The sequence below is a fragment of the Thalassophryne amazonica genome, chromosome 4, assembly GCF_902500255.1.
Source record: "Thalassophryne amazonica chromosome 4, fThaAma1.1, whole genome shotgun sequence".
In the NCBI taxonomy this organism is placed as follows: Eukaryota; Metazoa; Chordata; class Actinopteri; order Batrachoidiformes; family Batrachoididae; genus Thalassophryne; species Thalassophryne amazonica.
In genome coordinates, this window is record NC_047106.1 from 17,855,665 (window position 1) to 17,873,028 (window position 17,364).

The following is a 17,364-nucleotide window of genomic DNA, read 5'->3' on the forward strand; positions in this document are numbered from 1 at the left end:
GGAGAAAGCCATCTGTGGCTTTGAGGGACATGTTATTAACAAATCTGCAGCATTATCATTTTCCTGCTGTGTAATTAGGCCACTTTAACTCATGATGCGTTGAAGTGTAATTGTTACTTTTCCTTTGCTCCAGCATCAAAAACCAACACTTAAAACTAAGCTGACGAACAAAATCAAATTCAGAGGTTATGACTTAAAGCTGTAGTCCCATATGGATAAAGACATAAAAAAGATTCTATTTAGCACCACTATAATTTTGTTCCATTATACTCAAATAAAGCATCTATTTGCAACCCTCTGTCGGCAGTATGCTCCAAAATTGCCTTTTCTTGTAAAATTTCAAATTCTGAAACGTGGGTAAAAATGTGACAAGATGCACAGTAGGAAATTCAGTTTCCCAGCATGCCGTTCGACAATGCCATGCTACATATGCTAGTGGTAGCTTCAAGGAGCCGAAGAAAAACACAGACCTCCATTTATTTTCCGGGTCCGGGTTGTGGTGACAGTAGACCAAGCAGCTCAATAAACACTTCCCTATCCTTGGTCAAATCCTCTAACTCTTCTCGGGGGATCCCAAGACGTTCCCAAGCCATCTTAGAAATACAATCCCTCCAGCATGTAATGGGTTTTCCCCAGGGTCTTCTTTCAGTTGGATGTGCCTGGAAGTCCTCCCTATGGAGACAGGCAGGGAGTCATCATCAGCAGATGCTCAAACCACCTCACATGACTCCTTTCGATGTGAAGAAGCAGTGGCTCTACTCTTGAGTCTCTCCTGAATAGTCAAGCTTCACACCCTGTCATGGAGTGTAAACCCAGATATTCAGCAGAGGAATCTTATTTCCGTGGCTTGTATCAGCAACCTTATTCTTTCAGTCATTACCCAATGTTCATGACAATAGGTGATATTAGGAGCGTAAATGGACTAATAAATCAAGAATCTCGCCTTCTGACTCAGCTCTTTCTTTACCACAATGGTCGGGCACAGTGTACATCATGCGCTGCCCCAATCAGTGTATCGATCTCACGCCCCAACTTACCCCCACTTGAGAGCAAGATCCTGAGATACTTGAACTCCTCCACTTGGGGCAATCTCGTGGGGAACAAATGGACAATTTTTACACTAAAGATTTGCTGAGTATCTGCTGTACCAGTAAGACAACCCTCACATGGATCTGCTGTGATGGTTATCAACACTAATGTTTGTTACATTTAACAGTTCATCATTTGGTTTGCCAAAATGGCTCAGTGGCATAAGTAGATGGCTTGCCACCTATATTATAAATCTTGTAGTTAGATGTGAGTGTTTCAATTCAAAAAAGACTCACAAACAAGAAGTTTGTAGACTGACTGTGATGATGTTGAATTTCTTGAATGGATTCAGCACACACAACAAGTTGAGATGCAGGAAACAGGCCCCAGCTTTCAATAGACTCATTTTATACACACTCAGCATCCTCAATCATTCCCACAATAACGGCTCATTCCGGAGCATAACCAGACATTCTGACGCTAAAAACCAGACAGCTGTTGTTTATCGAAAGTGTTTCAAAAATAAGTGAGTTATGACCATTCCAACAGGCGTCCCAGGCCAGGCCATGACTCCCAGATTTTCTAGAGTTTAACTAATGCCATCAATGGGAACACATGACCAAAAGAAACAGCTCTCACCAGTGAGTTGAGCATAGTACCCACGAAGCAATTCCAATCACAAGATATTACCACAGAGTACAATTTTATCATCACGTTATCAGAGAGTAGAGCAGGTAGTTCACTGGGATAAGGAAGTTGGCTGCCAATATGTAGATCCGACTTAGATTCCTGGTCATGCTACAGGTCTGTGTCCTTGGACAAGATATCCACCCAGCTGTAAATGGGTACCAGCCTTGACTTGTCAGATTTATTTGTCATTGTCATTACATGAGTGCAACAACAACAAAATTATGTCCACACTCCAATGTGAGTGTGGGGGGAGCCGCAGCATCATGGTCGCGTAGCTGCCAGCTTGGGGCGGCTGCGCACCCAACTTTTCACACACACACACACACACACACACACACACACACACACACACACACACACACACACACACACACACACACACACACACACCTCTTTCAGGAGTACAGAAGTACCCCATCAAATATCTACAAGAAGTAAAGGAAGGAACTTCACGCTTCATGTGTTTATTTACTGTGTCCTTAAAGGAAACATCTAAATAGAAGTTATTGACTATGGCAACATTTTGGTGGTTTGTAACTTAGTTTCAACAAAACCTTGGAAAAACGAGAGATAGAAAAAAAAAAACAAACAAACAAAAAGAGCATTTCAAAATCCCCTCAGGGAAACAATTTCATGGATTCAAGACATTCAAGGCCAGGCTGCAGTTTGCTTCTTTGGCTCTCCTTCTTGTTTGTTTGTTTTTTTTCCCTCTTCTTCTTGCAGTTCAATAGTGCTATACAAGGCTACATAAATGCTGCAGGACACAGAAGGTAATAAAATGATAGGAATGAAAGAGACTTGACATTCAAAAGCAAGGACAGTCTGCGCAGGATCCAAACTAATGGCTGGTTAGGTGGTAGGTGGTTGGAGACGTCACTCGCACTTGACTTTCTATATATCACAGCCAAAGAAAGTACAAGCACATAAAGTCTCACTTTCAGTGGAATAAACTCGAACTAAAGGGGCAAAACAAACAGGGACCTATTCATTGAAATAATGTAAACAGCATGCACACCTAAGTTCACAAAGGTTCACGCTACAGTTTAACGCAGTCATTTCAAACCAGTACAGATGAAGGATAGCTGCCCGTTTCTAAAAAAGGTCAGAAATACTGCACGGAAACTCAGATTAGAGTCTGAGATGCAAATAGAATAACAAGGAAATAAGGGCTTGGAAAAGTGAAAGCACCCATTTCCACAGGATTTTCTGATTGCTTGAAAATACACAAATCCAGCGTCATTTCCTTTGAAGGCAGAAGGCATTTTCTGAATAAGAAGCACGATTCAAGATTGCATCGTTGTTTCTCAGCATATATATATATATATATATATATATATATATATATATATATATATACATACATATACATACATACGAGGTCTGTCAAAGTATAGGTCTTTTATTTTTTCAAAAACTATATGGATTTCATTCATATGTTTTTACGTCAGACATGCTTGAACCCTCGTGCGCATGCGTGAGTTTTTCCACGCCTGACGGTGACGTCATTCCCCTGTGAGCACTCCTTGTGGGAGGAGTCGTCCAGCCCCTCGTCGGAATTCCTTTGTCTGAGAAGTTGCTGAGAGACTGGCGCTTTGTATGATCAAAATTTTTTCTAAACCTGTGAGACACATCGAAGTGGACACGGTTCGAAAAATTAAGCTGGTTTTCCGTGAAAATTTTAACGGCTGATGAGAGATTTTGAGGTGATACTGTCGCTTTAAGGACTTCCCACGGAGCGAGATGTCGCGCAGCGCTCTCAGCCGCCGTCGTCAGCCTGTTCAAGCTGAAAACCTCCACATTTCAGGCTCTATTGATCCAGGACATCGTGAGAGAACAGAGAAGTTTCAGAAGAAGTCGGTTTCAGCATTTTATCCGGATATTCCACTGTTAAAGGAGATTTTTTTAATGAAAGACATGCGGGCAGATTGCAGCGTCGGCTCGGACAAGTTGGAACATGTCCAGCTGTTAAACAATTTCTCATATACTCACTCCACTGAAAGCCATCAAAAGCCGCCTGGATTTTACAAATGGTTATCAACACGGAGGTGTTTTTCCTGTGCCGCCGCACCGCGCCGGCTGCGTCCCGACGCGCGGACCCGTCCGCACGTCTTTCATTAAAAAAATCTCCTTTAACAGTGGAATATCCGGATAAAATGCTGAAACCGACTTCTTCTGAAACTTCTCTGTTCTCTCACGACGTCCTGGATCAATAGAGCCTGAAATGTGGAGGTTTTCAGCTTGAAACAGGCTGACGACGGCGCCTGGGACCGCTGAGCGACGTCTCGCTCCGTGGGAAGTCCTTAAAGCGACAGAATCACCTCAAAATCTCTCATCAGCCGTTAAAATTTTCACGGAAAACCAGCTTAATTTTTCGAACCGTGTCCACTTCGATGTGTCTCACAGGTTTAGAAAAAATTTTGATCAAACCAAGCGCCAGTCTCTCAGCAACTTCTCAGACAAAGGAATTCCGACGAGGGGCTGGACGACTCCTCCCACAAGGAGTGCTCACAGGCGAATGACGTCACCGACAGGCGTGGAAAAACTCACGCATGCGCACGAGGGTTCAAGCATGTCTGACGTAAAAATATATGAATGAAATCCATATAGTTTTTGAAAAAAATAAAAAGGACCTATACTTTATTGACAGCCCTCGTATATACATATATACAGTGGTCCCTCGCTATAACAGGCAACAGGTCCAGAGACTACGCTCGCTGTTTTGATGCGGATGTTGACCGCAGCCGCAGATCTCCATGGCCACCGAGAGAGGACTTGGATTCTTTGCGGGTCCCGCATCCGTACCCCCGGAGGCAGAGAGCGAAGGGAGAGCATGCGCATTGTCTTCTGCATTTGTCTGTTTATAATCTTCTCGCACAGAAGAAAAAAAAAGTGTTTACACAGGAGAGAAAAGTGAGAAAATGTTAATGCCTGTTTGAGAAAAGTGTATAAAGTGTGTAGTGAGGGGTTTTACAGCCTTAAAACATCTATAATAATTGCAAAAAATAGCACTGAATACTTCGTGGATTTCGCTTATCGCGGGTTATTTTTAGAACGTAACTCCCGCAATAAATGAGGGACCACTGTGTGTGTGTGTGTGTGTGTGTGTGTGTGTGTGTGTGTGTGTGTGTGTGTGTGTGTGTGTATATAGTATATATATATATATATATATATATATATATATATATATATATATATATATATATATATACATACACACTCAACAAAAATATAAACGCAACACTTTTGGTTTTGCTCCCATTTTGTATGAGATGAACTCAAAGATCTAAAACTTTTTCCACATACACAATATCACCATTTCCCTCAAATATTGTTCACAAACCAGTCTAAATCTGTGATAGTGAGCACTTCTCCTTTGCTGAGATAATCCATCCCACCTCACAGGTGTGCCATATCAAGATGCTGAGTAGACACCATGATTAGTGCACAGGTGTGCCTTAGACTGCCCACAATAAAAGGCCACTCTGAAAGGTGCAGTTTTATCACACAGCACAATGCCACAGATGTCGCAAGATTTGAGGGAGCGTGCAATTGGCATGCTGACAGCAGGAATGTCAACCAGAGCTGTTGCTCGTGTATTGAATGTTCATTTCTCTACCATAAGCCGTCTCCAAAGGCGTTTCAGAGAATTTGGCAGTACATCCAACCAGCCTCACAACCGCAGACCACATGTAACCACACCAGCCCAGGACCTCCACATCCAGCATGTTCACCTCCAGGATCGTCTGAGACCAGCCACTCGGACAGCTGCTGAAACAATCGGTTTGCATAACCAAAGAATTTCTGCACAAACTGTCAGAAACCGTCTCAGGGAAGCTCATCTGCATGCTCGTCGTCCTCATCGGGGTCTCGACCTGACTTCAGTTCGTCGTCATAACCGACTTGAGTGGGCAAATGCTCACATTCGCTGGCGTTTGGCACGTTGGAGAGGTGTTCTCTTCACAGATGAATCCCGGTTCACACTGTTCAGGGCAGATGGCAGACAGCGTGTGTGGCGTCGTGTGGGTGAGCGGTTTTCTGATGTCAATGTTGTGGATCGAGTGGCCCATGGTGGCAGTGGGGTTATGGTATGGGCAGGCATCTGTTATGGATGAAGAACACAGGTGCATTTTATTGATGGCATTTTGAATGCACAGAGATACCGTGACGAGATCCTGAGGCCCATTGTTGTGCCATACATCCAAGAACATCACCTCATGTTGCAGCAGGATAATGCACGGCCCCATGTTGCAAGGATCTGTACACAATTCTTGGAAGCTGAAAATGTCCCAGTTCTTGCATGGCCGGCATACTCACCAGACATGTGACCCATTGAGCATGTTTGGGATGCTCTGGAACGGCATATACGACAGCGTGTACCAGTTCCCGCCAATATCCAGCAACTTCGCACAGCCATTGAAGAAGAGTGGACCAACATTCCACAGGCCACAATTGACAACCTGATCAACTCTATGCGAAGGAGATGTGTTGCACTGCATGAGGCAAATGGTGGTCACACCAGATACTGACTGGTACCCCCCCAATAAAACAAAACTGCACCTTTCAGAGTGGCCTTTTATTGTGGACAGTCTAAGGCACACCTGTGCACTAATCATGGTGTCTAATCAGCATCTTGATATGGCACACCTGTGAGGTGGGATGGATTATCTCAGCAAAGGAGAAGTGCTCACTATCACAGATTTAGACTGGTTTGTGAACAATATTTGAGGGAAATGGTGATATTGTGTATGTGGAAAAAGTTTTAGATCTTTGAGTTCATCTCATACAAAATGAGAGCAAAACCAAAAGTGTTGCGTTTATATTTTTGTTGAGTGTATATATATATATATATATATATATATAAACAGCTGAGTGGATCCTTGTCATTTGATTGGTGCTTTGTATGTCACATGACATGGATTAATTCATCTCATTTGTGTTGCATTGCACTGAGAGTGCAGCTTGGTTCCATTTAGAGCGCAAATTTGGTTCCATTTAGAGTGCAAATTGGGTTCCATATGTTTGGTACCATTGCACTCTGCACACACATGGAAGCGCACACGTGATCATGCACGCCCACACATGCTCGCACACACGCAGGCACGTGCGCCCACATATGCGCACCAAGGCATACACATAACAAATCCACTGTGCTCTCTGGAGGCTGTTAGCAGGAAGAAAAAAAGAAAAGCTGGACTCTGACTTGATTTCTTTTTTTTTGCTGCACTGAGGATGTACAAAGTCTTTTTTTTGGTAGTACACCCATGCACAACCACTGTCCAGGTTGCGTGTGTGCCCGCACGGGGTACCGAGCAGAAATTCCGGCCTGACGTACCATTCAAGGCACATTTCCCCAAACTAGAGGTCGGAATCTCTGAACATCCGAGGGTTCTGAACGCAGCAATAATACCACGTCTTGACTGTTTAATTTTAACATTAAATGTTAAGCTGGTGTATTGTTACATAGGGGCAGCGATGATGACATCTGGAAATTATTTTTATAGCCTAAGACTAATGCTTTAAAGACGATACATATGATCTATTTGTACAGAAAAAGATTGGCACTTTACAATTGTTACGTGGTGAAGCAGATGTTGGATGACCCCATTTTTGAAAGGAACCTTCCTCTAGATTTCCCCAATTCACCACAAAGAAATTACTTCAATCAGATGAGGTGTACTTTAGTTATTGCACAGAAACAAAAATCAAGATGGCATCCACGGCAGCCATAGTGGATGATAGATGACCACCATTTTTTAAAGGAACCTTCCTCTACTCCCCCCCCCCCCTCCCAATTTACTACCAAGAAATGGTTCCAATCAGATGAAGTGTGCTTTAGTTCTTTGGCAGAAACGAAAATCAAAATTGGGTCAGATAACGAACGATGGGCCATTTTTGAAGACAACCTTCCTCCAGTGTCCCCCAATATACAACTAAGAAATTGTTTCAAATAGTTAAGGCATTCCTTAGTCACTGTGCGGAAATGACAACTTTACAGAAGAGTGGGTGGCCAGATGGGGTGAAAACACAACGCCTTCCAACTTCACTGAAAGAGGGCACAATCAAAACGGTCACTATCCAAATACTGATGAACCTAATAATAGCGCCCGTTGTGTCCGTGAAATATAACGTCTTATACTTAAAAAAAATACAATACAATAAAATAAAAAAGGAACATTTTTCATATTGCAGTTTAAAAATTGACCTCTTCTTTACAAAACTGACAAAATAATTCTGCTCATGCATCTTGACACAGGCAGCATATGTGGCCCTGTGGGTTTCCAGATGTCTGCTTCAGGCTACCTGTCTGTGTCCTTGGAAGAGACACCCAGTTCCAGTCCACCCTGCTGTAAATGGATACTGGTCTTTGCTCAGGAAGCAACCTGTAAGGGACTGGTGTCCCGTGCAGAGACAGTCCTACACTCTGTTCCACTTCATGGTACCTGGGGATAATCGCCAGCACCAACGGCCCTCAGGACTTGCATCAGACTTACTTCAGCCTGACACCGAGGACATATCGGTGATTTAATCCCATCAAATTTGATTTGGTGAGAAGATGACTCCCAAATCTTCTCATGATACAGTTCCTGTAGGAAGTCACAGGTTTTAACATTATTTCTCTTTTGAAAAATGGGTTTGTTGGTGACTCCTCAGAGCTGCATAAATCTGTCTGAACACAGGAGGTTACCGCTTGCAAAATAAAGTCTTCGAAGTAGGTCAAAGCACAGATGCACTCATGGGTGGTACGCACACATTCACACTTCTTAATGCTCCACATCCCGTGTTTACATGCCCACTGTGTAATGTTATATTCTCTCAACTTAAAAAGCAGTTTTTAAGCAACATTTGTTTTATGTCCTAAAACAATCACATACAATCTGAACTAGGACAGAGTGCCACAGTTTGCTGCTGGGTTTTGAAATAAAGGCTCTGCAAGGCTGTTTAGTGCTGCAGCGCTGCTGCTTAAATGGTTCTGTTTAACTTATTGCTTTTATACGATCATAATGTGTGGAAATGTGTGCCAATTATTGCAGCGCCTGCACCTCTGAGTCAGCTGTCCAGGTTAAAAGCCTCCAGCACATGCAGTCTGGATTTCTGTGCATCTGTAGCTACATTTTATATTTTTCCAGAACCCATAAACATCCGTCAACCCCACAGCACAGCAACTGTTTTCAGTGCAGACCACAGCAGCCTGCAGTGGCGGCTCTAGAAGGGGGTGGGGTGGGGGTAGGGGGTTGAGTCGCTTACCAATGGTGTGATAAAATATGGGAAAGGCCTTGCAGAAACAAAGGCTTGTTGATGAATGGCGCTGTCCAGCCAAGGGGCAGATCTCACTTCAGGTTAGTGGGCGGGGAGAAGGGGGTGACTTGGTTGGGTTTGCTGAAGACATCCCCTTCTAGGGGGTGTGAGGGGGCATGCCCCCCAACAAACAGGAAAAATCTATACCTCTTTCCCTGCATTCCTTTTAATATAAAAATTCTCTATTAAAATGTCAGAATTTAGCTCCCCAGAATACCTTAGAATGCAGGAAAAAGGCTCTAGATTTTTTTTTTTTTTTTTTTTAATGGGGCATGCCACTCCACGCCCTATCAGTGCCGTGTCCCTCTGAATATATATATATATATATATATATATATATATAGTAGTGTTCAGAATAATAGTAGTGCTATGTGACTAAAAAGATTGATCCAGGTTTTGAGTACATTTCTTATTGTTACATGGGAAACAAGGTACCAGTAGATTCAGTAGATTCTCACAAATCCAATAAGACCAAGCATTCATGATACGCACACTCTTAAGGCTATGAAATTGGGCTATTAGTAAAAAAAAGTAGAAAAGGGGGTGTTCACAGTAATAGTAGTGTGGAATTCAGTCAGTGAGTTTGCCAATTTTGTGGAACAAACAGGAGTGAATCAGGTGACCCCTATTTAAGGATGAAGCCAGCACCTGTTGAACATGCTTTTCTCTTTGAAAGCCTGAGGAAAATGGGACGTTCAAGACATTGTTCAGAAGAACAGCGTAGTTTGATTAAAATGTTGATTGTAGAGGGGAAAACTTATACGCGACTGCAAAAAAGTCATGAGCTCATTTAATCATTGAGTTCTGAAAATGACTCACCTCTCTTAGCATTTGCCTGTCTCACCCTCCAGACTGTCTTGTAGATCTCAAAGTTGTAATTTGCTGGTAATGCTTTGATGGCCTCCTGCAGCTTCTGGTCTTGGAGGATTTCATCAGGAATTTGACTGGCTACCCGCCGTGGCCCTCGGACTAAAGGGCAGAAAGGGTTTAGCTGTTAATGCTGTATACGTACAGGTTAGTGTGGGACATGAGATACAAGACAATATTTTATACATGCAGAATCACTTGTTTGCTATATCCTAACATCAGTCTATGAACAGATGTGCTGATGGGAATTTATGGTGTAGTGAGGCTGCAATTAAAGCTTTTATGACCATTTTATTGTTGAACTTTTGCCAACTATCATGAGCTTTGTATCTTGTTAAATGATTTGTTTCTTTAATATCACACCCATCCATCTTCAATACTCACTTTCTCCAGTTAAGGGTCACGGGGGCACTGGAGCCTACCTCAGCAGTCACAGGGCATGAGGCGGGGTACACCCTGGACAGGATGCCAGTCTGTCACACGGCTTTAACATAACATCTCACATGGTATTTTTTTGTTGGAATAGAAAAGTCTGGATGCTTCAAATTAGATTTTCTGTTGACTCATTCACAAATGGGTGACAATCTGGTTCCTTCTTAATGAACACTGGCATCCATCAGGGATCTGTTCTGGCTCAGACACTGTTTCATACGTGCATGGACTGGATGTTGAGGACGCATGTGGAGACCAGCGACTTCGGTCCCTTGTTGGCAAGAAAAGGTTTCCTGACATTGACTTTGTGGACGACGCTGAGACTTTTGCAGAATCTGTGGATGCCCTCATTGCAACATTTGAGAAGTTGTATGAGTGTCTGGGTTTATAATTGTCAAGTCTGGGAGGTTGTGCTGGTGCTGTGATTTTCTGCATCCAAGACACCACAGAACCGCCTTGGATCCTAGATGACAACCACCGAGGCATGTCTACATTTGTAAAATAACGATCTATCTACCACATCCAGGTGAAGAGTGGACATCCTTTTGGCCTACAAGAGCCACTGGGGTCTTCAAGTTTTTCAACTTCAAGGTCCAACTCTTCATGTTCCTGTTGCTTCCTGTCTTACTATATTATTGTGAAACTTGAACACCAACCAGTGGTCTAAGGAAACGACTGGGTGTCTCTGTTACTCTGCTCTGCCCTCTACTGCTCGTCACTGCTCCTGCAATGAGGAGCAGTCATTGCAGGAGCAGCTACTTAGGGAGACTCAGATAAGGAGCATCATTTGTATTGTGAGGGAATGTCAGCTACAACATTTCATCCATGTGGCACATTTCATTAGGCATGACATAGCAAAAAGGAAATGCCAAGGAGATGCCCAAATGTCACCTGGCTGCAATGGATAGCAGGGTACTTTGAAGAGGTGGGGATTTATCTCCTTCCAGCTTGGTTACTCTATTTTTGAGAAGTGCCTATTTGACACAGATTTACCATACAGTTTGTATTTTTAAGTGATTAATGTAAATAAAGTCCAAGATACATTTGGTAGCTTGAGCTTCACGTATCCATCGCTTGACTTGTCTCAGGAAAATTAGCTGTAAAGCTGAGGATTTAATCCTCATATTTAAAGAAAGTGCCATTGTCCTGGCTTTTTTGGAATGTGGTGAAGGCTTTAAAAGTAGGAAAATCACATTAAATAATGTTGACCCCACAAATCATGAAGTATCCTTGGGTTCAAATTGTCTGCAATGAAATCGAAGTCAGATACAATGTAAAGGTCAATACAGTTTATTGATTTATTGCATTTTCCATATTGTCACAACTTTTTCTGAACTGGAGGTGTGCATGGTCAATGGGTTGGCAGGCTGACTGCAACAGTGACACAGTATATAAATAACTGGAAATGTGCATATAAATCACTGGACTGAAGGTGTCTGTTCCACAGTTTAATCAATAAGAGTCTTGCAAGAAAAATAGAAGTCAAAGCTTCTGAGCTATGGTGCCTTAAATCAAGCAGCAGTTTTATCACAGCAACAGCAGCATTATGAGCCTTTGTGATGTCACATGAGTATCTCCACTGACACACCTGAACAATGTAGAAATCCGCATAAGATCTAACCTAATGGCACCTAACCATGTGAGATGCAGACAAAGCATATGAAGACACTTCATATGCTTTGTCCCACCTTCTACCTAACTGGATCTGGATAAAATAACAATATAATGGTTTTCATTTTGGTATTGCTTGTCAGGTGCTTTCAAGGCTCAGATCTGACTTGTCATTGATACCTCAAGCTTCTGTTCTGGGTCCATTGCTATTTTCTCTTCAAATTGCATCTCTTGGTCAGACTATAGGAACCACACAATTGATTTTCACTGTTTTACTAATGACCTACAGATGTAAATGCCTGTTTGTGCTGCTGCCATCTTTCATACTGCAAACCTGTAGGTGAGTGTGGCAGGGATGGGAATCAAGAACCATTTTCTTTGAGAAACGGTTCCACATTTTTCAGTCTGACATGTATGACTCAGACACCATCAGTTCCTCTTATCAATTTATTTAATTTTATGTAGCACCAAATCACAACAAAGTTGCCTCAAGGCGCTCCACACAAGTAAGGTCTAACCTTGCCAACCCCTTGAGCAAGCACACAGGTGACATTGGTAAGGAAAAACTCCCTCTGATGATATTGAAGAAGAAACCTCAAGCAGATGAGTTTCAGAGGGGTGACCCACTGTGTAGGCCATTCTAACAACTTCGGGCCACAACAACAGATCCAATATGGAGGCGATAATCGGTGAGTTGTTACTGACACTCTGATATGACACAGGCGCAGAAGCATGTCAGTCAGGCATGCTGCTGTGGCATTCTGATCGCTTCCCCGTCTTTAAATATAGATCATATGCCAGGGCTGCTGCTCTCAGCAGTGGTACCAGCATGGATGAAGACACTCCGTGAGAAATTCACTCCCTGGAACAAGTCATTGACTTTTTTCATCTCAGGACATCAACATCAACAACAATGATGCTGCAGACTGTCATTCAATTCCAAAAAAGGATAAAAAGTCTGGACCAGTTATTGTTATCCGGTTTGCAAATAGGAAACTTAAGAATGAATTGTTAAGGCAAACAAAAAAGCTGAAAGGAACTGAGGTGTACGTAAATGAACATTTGATAAAGAAGAATGCAGATATTGCAAGGCAAGCCAGAGCTCTAAAAAAACAGAAAAAAATACAAGCAATTTGGAGCAGGAACTGTAAAGTATGGATTAAATTAAATGGATCTCTGGAGGAAGCAAAAGTTATGATAATAATAAGAGTGCTAATAAGAGAGCTCTAATAAGAGAGCTCTCGGATCTCGACAAATTTAAGTGACTGCTTCCTAAGGAGGACAATGCTTATTATTGGTTCTTTTTCATTTACTTGTAGTGATTTCTTTTGTGGTTGATTTGTTTGTTTTCTTTCGCTATGGGACACATTTTTCAATCAATCAATCAATCAATTTTTTTATATAGCGCCAAATCACAACAAACAGTTGCCCCAAGGCGCTTTATATTGTAAGGCAAGGCCATACAATAATTATGTAAAACCCCAACGGTCAAAACGACCCCCTGTGAGCAAGCACTTGGCTACAGTGGGAAGGAAAAACTCCCTTTTAACAGGAAGAAAACTGTTTCAAAAACTTATGTCACAAATATATTCACATCTAGCAGCTAGATTTTGTTTAGCCGTGTTTTTGGTTTGTGGATCACAATTGTTTTTATCTTTATGACAACTGATTCTTATCAATTTACTCCTGCACAGGAGCTCCACTTAAAAAATTTTTGATTACACTGAACATAGATTTCATAATATTGAATATAATATAGATCCGGATTGTTTTTTTCTTAAAAATATTACTCATCATTGCAATTATTTTTCTGAGGAACAATTTAGCAAACTTACTGTGTTAAATGGGACATTCTCCATCATACATTTTAATAGCAGATGTCTTCCCATAAACTTGTCAAACATTTAGGATTGTTTAAATAGTGCAAATAAACAGTTTTAAGTTATTGCAATTTCTGAGACGTGGTTGAAAGAGGAGCATATGGATATTGTCCAGTTTGAGGGTTATGATTTCTTCCCAATAAATAGGATGAACAAACGGGGTGGTGGTGTTGCACTTTATGTTAATTCTGCTTATCACTGTGAAATCATTCAAAACATGTGTTTCTCTTTGGAAAACGTCATGGAATGTGTCACTGTGGAAATTAAATGCGAAAAATCAAAAAATATAATTGTAAGTTGTGTTTAGAGCGCACCAGGATCAAACATAAAACTTTTTGTGGGAACGTTGATTGAGATGTACAATACTATTAAAAATAAGTATTTATTTGTTTGTAGAGACTTCAACATTGACTTCTTAAATCCTCACGGTCAAATACATATAACTGAATTTATAAATTCTGTGTTTTGTTTGGGAATGTATCCAGTAATTACTCATCCAACTAGGATAACTGCGAACACAGCAACACTTATTGATAATATACTTACAAATGTTACCATGGGGAATTTAGAGGGGGGATTACTTATTAGTGATATCAGTGATCATTTGCCGGTTCTTGTAGTTTTGAATTCTTTAATTGACAAAATTGACCATACTGACAGTACAAATTTCAAGAGGAAAATAACAGAGGAGACTTTGGAAAATCTTAGAATGGAGTTAAGGGATCAAAACTGGAGTGACATTTACACTGAGGATATTGATCAATCCTATGAGTCACTCATTTCTATTATTTCTAATTTATATGATAAACATTGCCCTTTGGTATCAAATGTTGGAAATAAGCATAATGTTGACAAACCATGGATTACTAAGGGACTGCAAAATGCATGTAAAAAGAAAACTGTACACTGTACAAGCAATTCTTAAAAGTAAGAACATTTGATGCTGAGAAAAGACATAAGACATAAAAATAAGCTCACTAACATTATGCGATCTTGTAAAAGGCAGTATTATAGTGATTTATTGGAAAAAATAAAACAAACATTAAGGGTACTTGGAAGATTTTAAATGAAGTCATAAATAAGAGAAAAGGTGTTAAAGAATATCCTGTCCTTTTTTACACAAGTACCGGTACAGTTGTTAAGGAAAATAAAGCTATAGTAGATCATTTTAATGATTATTTTGTAAATGTGGGTAAAAATTTAGCTGATTCGATTGTGTCTTCTGGACTGCGTTCTTTGGATTACTGTAAAACAATTAATAAAATTCAGGATTCAATGTTCATTAAAGAAACTGATGAATATGAAATAATTGATATTGTTCGTAACTTCAAGGGTAAAAGATCAATTGATAGTGATAATTTTGATATGTCTTTGATTAAAAATATTATTGATTGTATTGTTAGACTCTTTACGTATATTTGTAACCTGTCACTAAGGACTGGGAAATTTCCTTTCAGAATGAAATTGGCTAAAGTGAAACCGCTGTTTAAATCTGGAGACAAACATGTCTTCTCAAATTATAGACCAATCTCACTCCTGCCACAATTTTCCAAAATTTTGGAAAAGGTATTTTTAAAGAGGTTATATGATTTCATAACTAAACATCACATACTTAGTGAACAGCAATATGGTTTTAGAAAAAAATCGCACTACTTCACTGGCTGTAATTGATTTTGTTGAACAGATTACAAATGCAATTGAAAATAAGCAATATACTGTTGTTTTTTTTTTTTTTTTATTTACAGAAAGCATTTGATACTATAGACCACACTGTGCTACTGGACAAACTGCAGTGGTATGGTATCAGGGGATTGGCATATGATTGGATAGTTAGCTATTTATACAATAGATATTAGTGTGTACATATTGGTGGGGCAAAATCTGAACCCATGAAAATTACTTGTGGGGTGCTCCAGGGATCAGTTCTGGGGCCGTTGTTGTTTCTTCTGTATATTAATGACATATGTTTGGTTTCCAAGTCCGTCAGTTGTATTTTGTTTGCTGATGATACGACTGTGTTTTGTAGTGGGGACCACTTGGGACAGGCCTTGGACAGGATGGAGAAGGAACTACAGAAGTTTAAACAATGGTTTGATTCAAACAAATTATCGCTTCACTTTGGTAAGACAAAGTGTATTACGAGTATATTTGGATACGTCCAGGATTTCCTGCAGAAATTTATTATTAAATGATATTGAAATTGAAACTGTAACTGATACAAAATTTCTTGGTGTTGTTATTGATGATAAACTGAGCTGGAAAATGCATATTAATTTTGTTAAATCCAAAATGTCAAAAGCCATTGCAATTCTGCATAAAGCACATGATTTAATTTCCCAACACTCATTAACTATTTTATATCACTCATTGCTCATTCCATACATGACCTATTGTATTGAGGTATGGGGAAATACATATAAAACTAATACTAATCCAATATTTTTGTTGCAAAAGAAAGCTGTAAGAATTATTTGTAACAAATCACATTGTGAGCCAACAAATCCAATGTTTGCCTGTTAGCATATTCTAAAATTCTGGGACTTGGTTGATTACTTTACAATACAAATTATGTATAAAGTTAAAAATAAACTGCTGCCACAACATGTCCAGGAAATGTTTGAACGGAGGGACTCCAGTTATAATTTGAGAGGAATTTTATTGTTTGAAAAATCAAGGATCCGAACTAATGCAAAAAGTCATTGTGTATCTGTCAAAGGTGTTAACATCTGGAACAACTGTCCCGACAACATTAAAGTACTTGGTACGTTAGTAGGCTTTAAAATACATTACAAGAATAACAAAATTGCATGCTATAGTTGAAGACTTAGGTCTTGTTATTACTTTCGGGTTTGTGTGTTGTGTGCCAGTATTGTCTGGTTATATTTTGTAAATTTGAGTTCACTGACTAAGTTTGCACGTTTTTTTCTTTTTGGTATTGTCATCATGTGTGCGTATGTATGTATGTATGTACATGTAGGTATGTATACGTGTATATATCTGCATATGTGTATGTATATATATATATATATATACACTCAACAAAAATATAAACGCAACACTTTTGGTTTTGCTCCCATTTTGTATGAGATGAACTCAAAGATCTAAAACTTTTTCCACATACACAATATCACCATTTCCCTCAAATATTGTTCACAAACCAGTCTAAATCTGTGATAGTGAGCACTTCTCCTTTGCTGAGATAATCCATCCCACCTCACAGGTGTGCCATATCAAGATGCTGATTAGACACCATGATTAGTGCACAGGTGTGCCTTAGACTGCCCACAATAAAAGGCCACTCTGAAAGGTGCAGTTTTGTTTTATTGGGGGGGGGGGATACCAGTCAGTATCTGGTGTGACCACCATTTGCCTCATGCAGTGCAACACATCTCCTTCGCATAGAGTTGATCAGGTTGTCAATTGTGGCCTGTGGAATGTTGGTCCACTCCTCTTCAATGGCTGTGCGAAGTTGCTGGATATTGGCAGGAACTGGTACACGCTGTCGTATATGCCGGTCCAGAGCATCCCAAACTCAATGGTGCTCAATCCCATGCTCAAT

At 40.4% G+C, this 17,364-nt stretch overlaps 1 protein-coding gene across 3 annotated transcripts in view; it reads right to left on the bottom strand.

The window, feature by feature from the left end:
- The window catches only part of dph1 (diphthamide biosynthesis 1), a 275,495-nt gene that overhangs the window by 252,468 nt on the left and 5,663 nt on the right, over nt 1–17,364 (bottom strand). For all 3 annotated transcript variants that reach the window (XM_034169157.1, XM_034169158.1, XM_034169156.1), the window contains exon 2: nt 9,835–9,984. In XM_034169157.1, coding sequence (XP_034025048.1) covers nt 9,835–9,984 — 150 coding nt within the window. The remainder of the gene's footprint in view (nt 1–9,834; nt 9,985–17,364) is intronic.